General features: G+C 34.6%; 1 protein-coding gene across 1 annotated transcript in view; it reads left to right on the forward strand.

The window, feature by feature from the left end:
• Positions 1–7,629, forward strand: part of nectin4b (nectin cell adhesion molecule 4b) — a 22,417-nt gene that overhangs the window by 11,759 nt on the left and 3,029 nt on the right. Inside the window, exons 6-8 of the mRNA XM_016464765.1 lie at positions 4,710–4,861; positions 6,376–6,550; positions 6,627–6,702. Of these exons, the coding sequence (XP_016320251.1) occupies positions 4,710–4,861; positions 6,376–6,550; positions 6,627–6,702 (403 nt within the window). The remainder of the gene's footprint in view (positions 1–4,709; positions 4,862–6,375; positions 6,551–6,626; positions 6,703–7,629) is intronic.

The raw sequence follows: 7,629 nt of genomic DNA on the forward strand, positions 1-7,629 counted from the left end.
TTAGCTGGGCCAGTGTGTGTTGTGATTGGTTAATGTGTGTTGTGATTAATTAGCTGGGGCAGTGTGTGCTGTGATTGGTCAGTGTGTGTTGTGATTGGTTAGCTTGGCCAGTGTGTGCTGTGATTGGTTAGCTGGGCCAGTGTGTGTTGTGATTGGTTAGCTGGGCCAGTGTGTGTTGTGATTGGTTAGCTGGGCCAGTGTGTGTTGTGATTGGTTAGCTGGGCCAGTGTGTGTTGTGATTGGTTAGCTGGGCCAGTGTGTGTTGTGATTGGTTAGCTGGGCCAGTGTGTGTTGTGATTGGTTAGCTGGGCCAGTGTGTGTTGTGATTGGTTAGCTGGGCCAGTGTGTGTTGTGATTGGTTAGCTGGGCCAGTGTGTGTTGTGATTGGTTAGCTGGGCCAGTGTGTGTTGTGATTGGTTAGCTGGGCCAGTGTGTGTTGTGATTGGTTAGCTGGGCCAGTGTGTGTTGTGATTGGTTAGCTGGGCCAGTGTGTGTTGTGATTGGTTAGCTGGGCCAGTGTGTGTTGTGATTGGTTAGCTGGGCCAGTGTGTGCTGTGATTGGTTAGCTGGGCCAGTGTGTGCTGTGATTGGTTAGCTGGGCCAGTGTGTGCTGTGATTGGTTAGCTGGGCCAGTGTGTGCTGTGATTGGTTAGCTGGGCCAGTGTGTGCTGTGATTGGTTAGCTGGGCCAGTGTGTGCTGTGATTGGCAGCACTCGGCGCCTGGTCGGTAAATGTCACGCCCCTTACCATAGCCGCCTGCGAGCTTCAGTGTAAATATTGTGTCAAAATCAAATCCATTTGAGCGCAATTTAAACCCGGATGATTGTAATCACTCTTAAGTTCGTCTGCCTTGAGAAAGCTAGCGTGTCTCCGACATAGTGATAACACTCGTTGCCTTCTCTAGTGCAGCTCAACCAGGTCTCGTCCTATTCGTCGATATTTGTGATATCACAAATCCCGGAAAATATGCGTTGTAGTCCAAACAAGTCGTTCGTTGTAGTTTTTGAAAAGTGATTTCTGTTAAATAAAATATCTCCTTTTGAAGTGGACTTTGAGCGTTGTAACTTTGCAGATATTTTTTATGCTCAAACAGCAACATTACAGACTAACTAAAGTTGAAAAAGTGAAAAAGCATAATAGGACCCCTTTAAGGGGAGAAATTTCACTGTTCAACTTGGAGATTATGTGTCTGAGAAACATAAATTCCATTATGGAGTCCCACAAGGAAGCTGTCTTGGTCCTTTGTTGTTTTCATTATACATGCTGACACTTGGTGACATCATCAGAGAAAACAATGTAAGTTTCCACAGTTATGCTGATGATACACCAAATGACATGGGGGCTATTAATTAACTCCATTACAACCTGCCTCATGGCAGTGAATAATTGGATGAGTAATATATTTTTTTAAGTTAAATGAGGATAAAACTGATATTCTGTTGGTAGGTCCTAAGACAAAAAAGAAATGGTGTATAAGAATTTGGTCAAATTGACTCCTTGGGTTCGCTCAGAGGTCACAAGTCTGATTTAAAATTCTCACATCAATAAGGTAACAAAATCATAATTTTTCCATTTAAGGAACATTGCTAAAATTCAACTTCTTTTAAACCAGAAAGATGCAGAAAAATTAATTCATGCCTTTATTTCGAGTAGACTTGACTATTGTAATGCACTTTTTACTGGTCTTCCACAAAAATCAATTAATAGATTTCAGCTTATCCAAAACTCAGCTGCTCGGCTAGTGACTAGAACTAAAAAAAGAAAATGTATAACACCAGTTTTAGCTACATTGCACTGGCTTCCTATAAAATTTAGAATAGATTATAAAGTCCTCCTTATTGCGTACAAAGCCCGTAATGGCCAAGGACCTAATTATATTGCCAGTTCTCTTGTTAATTATACTCCATCAAGAACTTTAAGATCTTCCAATACAGGTTTACTAGAGGTTCCTAGTTCTATAAGAAAAAAAATCGGTGATGCAGCCTTCGTAAATTATGTTCCTAAATTATGGAATACATTACCTTCAGATATTAGGGAAGCTAGCACAATCAGTATTTTTAAAACTAAGATAAAAACTTTTTTTTTTTAACTTGGCCTTCAGGTAGTTTACACTGAAAGTGTCTGTTTTATTGAATGTGCTGTATTGTTTTACATATATTGTATACATATTGTAAGCTTGATGTATTTGTTTTATTGGATGTAATGTTGTTGTTTATTTAACCGTTTATTCTTGATTATGTAAAGCACTTTGAGTCGCATTTTATGTTTGAAATGTTTGAGTATTATTATTATTATTATTATTATTAATGGAAATGATTACATCAAACTCTTCTCTAGGGAAAACAGTTAGTGGGGTAAATATACTTTAGTATTTGGTATTTAATATTTATCTTTACTATTTCAGTATTACTATTTATTTTAGTATTTAGTATAGATTTCTACTATTTTGCTTTTTTTGTATTTTTTAGTATTTGTTTAAAAAATGTATTTACTTTTAACTTTTTTTAGTAATAGTATTTAGAGTTTGCTTTAATAATTAATATTTATTTTTACCATTTTATTATTAGTATTTAAAGTTTGTTTTAATGTTTATTTTTTACTATTTTAGTATTAGTATTTATTTTAGTATGTTGTATTTATTTTTGCTGTTTTACTATTTAATTATTTTAGTATTAGTATTTATTTTAGTACTTATTTTTATTGTTTTACCATTTTAGTATTAGTATTTGTTTTAATATTTTTTTTTGTTGCTATTTTAATATTTTAGTAATAGAATTTAGTATTTATTTTAATATTTATTTTTTGCTATTTTAATATTTTAGCAATAGAATTTAGTATTTATTTTAATATTTATTTTTTACTTTTTGAATATTTTAGTATTAGTGTTTATTTTTGTATTTTCAATTTATTATTTTACTATTTTTATTATAATTATTTAGTATTTATTTGTTAGTATTTATGATATTTTTAGCTATATATTACCCAGCCCTGACTGACTTCTGAAGATTAACACAGCCAGTGAGTTCAGTGGTTGTGATTTTGGCAAATACTCTCATGTTTGTGTGCATAAACGAGTGTCGAATTGCACTAGTGGCATGGCAAAATCACTACAAAAACACTAGTTTTCCACCACCACTTTCTTTGTGTTTCTCGTTATTTTCCTCTTCCTTTTGTTCTCTTTAGCACAATCACAAAGGCCTCTGAACTGCAGCGATGCATATTCACATGCTCCTTTCAGGATAAAATAAAAGCTTCAGTGTTGCATTGCAACCTGAGAGCAAAGAGCAAAAAGGGCGCTTTTCATGCACGGGGCAGTAAAGAAAGAGAACGACAGAGAGAAAAAGAGCAGGATGCTAAATGATGAGGGTGGGGTGTATCGAGACACACGCTAAGCCCTAAATAACCCTCCTGTCCTGTAATGATTGTTTTAACCGGCACAGAAACACAGGCTTTGCACTGGATTAAAGATGCAGCGCATCAACTGCAATTAACAGCGTTTAATGCATCCAGTGTGCGTCGTCATGCATGCTTCTGCAGAGTCCTCAGATCATGCGTGTTGGTGCTTTATTAAGGTTGCATGGTATGTTGGTCATATTTGCATGCATACAGTTGCTGAGGAGGTGTTTTCATTCAGGTAGTGCTGGAGAATGAACTGGCAACAGCGTGCAGGACTCACATGATACTCAGATGATAATTACAGCGAAGGTTCGAAACCTGAGATGCGTTTAATGTGGTGTTTGGCATCGCTGCAGTCGTGTGGTGTTGTGGGGTATCGGCCCTGTCTGAGGGGTTAAATCCACCTAAAGCAGATTAAACACAGATACTGATGGAGGAAGGGTGAAAAACGACTCTCATGCACATTTAAACCGAAGCACGAGGATTGCAAATGCAGTCTTTCAAAAAGTGATTTTCCTCCTCTGTTTGTTTTGCTTTTTTCAGAACAAATATCTGAACATCCTTAAATCATGATTTAGATGCAAAGTCATATGCATAAGATATTAAGTCTTATTTTCTGAAAATTTTTTCAAAATAGTTATTTACTGCATTTATTTGATCAAAGATACAGTAAAAATAGTGAAATATTATTGTAATTTAAAACAGCTGTTTTCTATGTGATTATCTGTTAAACTGTAATTTATTTCTGTGATCAAAAAAGAAATTATCATTTGTATTCATCAAGGATGCATTAAATTGATCAAAAGTGACAGTAAAGACATTTATAATGTTACAAAAGATTTCTATTTCAATTAAATGCTGTTCTTTTGAACTTTCTATTCATCTGTGAATCCTGAAAAATAAAATGCATCACAGTTTCCACTAAAATATTGTGCAGCACAACTGTTTTCAACATTGATGATAATCAGAAATGTTTCTAATAAATCAGCATATTAGAATGATTTCTGAAGATCATGTGACACTGAAGACTGGAGTAATGATGCTGAAAATACAGCTGCGCATCACAGAAATACATTACAGTTTAACACATATTCACATAGATATATCTAATAGTTCCCACTCCAAAGAACATTTGTTGGTGCCTTTTTTGCTTTAAACTCTCTTATTTGAACAGTACAGATAATTGCATCCACTAGTGTTTGTCTGTGTGTGTGTGTGTGTGTGTGTGTGTGTGTGTGTGAGAGTGTTTGTCTGTGTGTGTGTGTGTGTGTGTGTGTGTGTGTGTGTGTGTGTGTGTGTGTGTGTGTGTTCAGAAAGGACGGTCGTCTGCCAGCAGGAGTGCTGGTTAAAGAGGACACACTGGTGTTTGTTCGGCCTCTGAACGTGACGGATGAAGGCGTGTACGTCTGCCAGACAGCTAACAGAGTGGGAATCGCTAAAGCCGAGTTTAAAGTGGAGATCGGAAGTAAGTGTTTAATCTACTACAGAAACAAATGACACAAGACCCGATCGTCACACTGACCGATGAACACAACCGCGTGGGTTTTCATCAGCATATTATACTGATTTCTGAAGATCATGTGACACTGAAGACTGGAGTAATGATGCTGAAAATACAGCTGCGCACCACAGAAATACATTACAGTTTAATGTATATTAAAATAGAAAAACGTTATATTACATCATAAAAATATTTCACAATATTATGTTTTTCCCTGTATTTTTGATCAAATAAATGCAGCCTTGATGAGCAGAAGAGACTCCTGTAAAAAACATTAAAAATCATTCTGATCCCAAACTTTTGACTGGTAGTGTGTATACAGTATATACATTTTTGCTAACTGTGCCACGGTTTAATATTGGTAAGTTATCTAGGTTATTATTAGCATCACTGATTACGGTTTAGTTTTTCTTTAGTACACACACATATTTTCAGCTTGGAGTGAAGACTGGAAATGTAGGTAAAAATAGCAGTACCAACATCAGCTCTGTTGGCAGCAGCAGAAAATGTGCTTAAAATAACCAAGATGATGTTTGATTCTGGAAAGATTTCTGTCTTTGTGTTTGTGGCCCGTCTCGTCATTTTCTCGGGATGTTTTTCTGTTGGTTGTTACCACACGGCCCATGTTTCTCTGACTTCCTCATAATGATTTGCACAATCGTGTAAATTTAGGTCTTGATCGTAGTCGACAGTGACTCAGAAACCAATTGAAACACCACCGCCATTCAGTGAAGAAAACTTTCCATTAATTTACTCAGCGTTTGTCTACTTTTGTGATTCTGTTGCCCCCATGTGGTGATTAATTTCAATTAACTTAAACCCTAACCCCCATGTGGTTATTTTATTTTATTTTATTTTATTTTATTTTTATTTTTTATTTTTTTTGCTTTATATTTTATATTTTTTATTTTATTTTATTTTTTTATTATTATTATTATTTTATTTTTTTTTTATATATTTTATATTTCATTTCAATTAATATAATTTGTAATTTTATTAAAATTTTTAATTTTTTTAAATAATAATTTAACCCAAATTTTTTTTTATTAAATTAAAGACACTACAGGTGAATAGGGCAAATATTGTAACTAATATCATCCGTACCATCCCAAGCTGATTTATTACAGTACATTAAGGTAATTATTCTGTATTACAAGTTTTCTGAAATGTTATGTTTGGATATGCAAATGATGCACTGTCTAATTAATTATGCATTCATTTCCATACATTTCCAGAACAGAAAACTGAACATTGGTTCAAAATTCTTGTTTGATTTTCTTTGACATATTAGAGTTTTTCCAGAGAGGGGATTCTGGATTTCTCTTTTTATCACTCGAAAACACATTTTCACCATGCATTTATTAGGAGTACAATGTTGTATAAACCAGTGTGAGTGAAATACGAACAAACCTTCAGAATATAGAGAGGAATAAAACCGAGAAGTTTTGTCTGCAGCCGTTTTTGTTGTCTATTTTTAGAACATGCATCTGAATCTGCACACGCTCTGGGAAGCCTGTCAGAGACTCTGCTCATCATCATAGGAGCGTCTGTCGCCGGGGTTTTGGTCATCGTTATTGTGATCGCCATCGTCTTCGTCAACTGTCACCTTAGACGCAAGAACAGGAAGCTGAAGCGAGCACTCAGCGTCAGAACGTGAGTCTGTGACTTTTGACCTCAGAAATGCATCCAGAGGAACTCTCAATGCAGCATGAATGTGTTTGTGTCTCAGGGAGGAGATGATCAGTCTGTCGCGGCAGGTTTCCATGAGGAGACTCAACTCCATCAACACTGATCCCAGAACAGCGGTACACCTTCACACTACAGCAACATCTGTGACACACACTAGAGTTTAGACTTGACCGTTGGTTTGTGAAAACAACAACAAATATATGTGAAGAATCAGGAATGTTTGATTCAGTGCATGAATTCTGTAAAAGGTTTTTAGGGTTTTTTTCCAAATAACTGCTGTAATTCCTGTGATTCGCCACAAAATTAAATGAAAGGAATAAGAAATTATATTGCATTTTTGCATTGTGGCATTATTTTCTTGATAATGTAAAAAACTTGCTTGTATTTTTATAAACATAATGCAAGAATATTGTTAGTGTAATATTATTGTTTATATATAATTGTTAATGTAAAGTATTTATATATTAGCTTTAATTTATTGAACTATTTATGCTGAATTTAATTCGTTCTATTACAGTATTTCTATTTTGATGAGAAACTAATAATGATCCAATAATGAGAATTATTTAAAAAATACAAACGTAATGAGACTGCGCAGGGAAAATATTCTTAAATGTCATGAAAATAATGTCACAATACAAAAAATTGTCCTAAAAATTAACATTTATTTTTTCATGGTGAAATTTCATTCTTTTCATGAAATTCTGAATTCTTCCTTAAACTATAATTATAAAATTATAAAACTATAGTTATATTTAAACTAAAGCACTATTAAAAAAAAAAAAAAAGATAGTTACAGTATATTAAGCTTAAACTATAAAATGTGTGATAGTTATTGTAAATGTTGTCCACCTGCCTGTTCTGTTTTCACTGTAAGTGTGTTACTGTAAACATGATTTTTGTTGTTACAAACTGAAGTATAAATCTAAATTGAGTTATAATTTACTTGGAATAGAGCTGCTTTTTGAAGTCATGTGATGCATCATACTGTACCTCCTCCTCTGTGTGTGTGTGTGTGTGTGTGTGTGTGTGTGTGTGTGTGT

This window comes from Sinocyclocheilus anshuiensis, unplaced genomic scaffold (genome assembly GCF_001515605.1).
Source record: "Sinocyclocheilus anshuiensis isolate Anshui unplaced genomic scaffold, SAMN03320099.WGS_v1.1 scaffold1491, whole genome shotgun sequence".
Lineage (NCBI taxonomy): Eukaryota > Metazoa > Chordata > Actinopteri > Cypriniformes > Cyprinidae > Sinocyclocheilus > Sinocyclocheilus anshuiensis.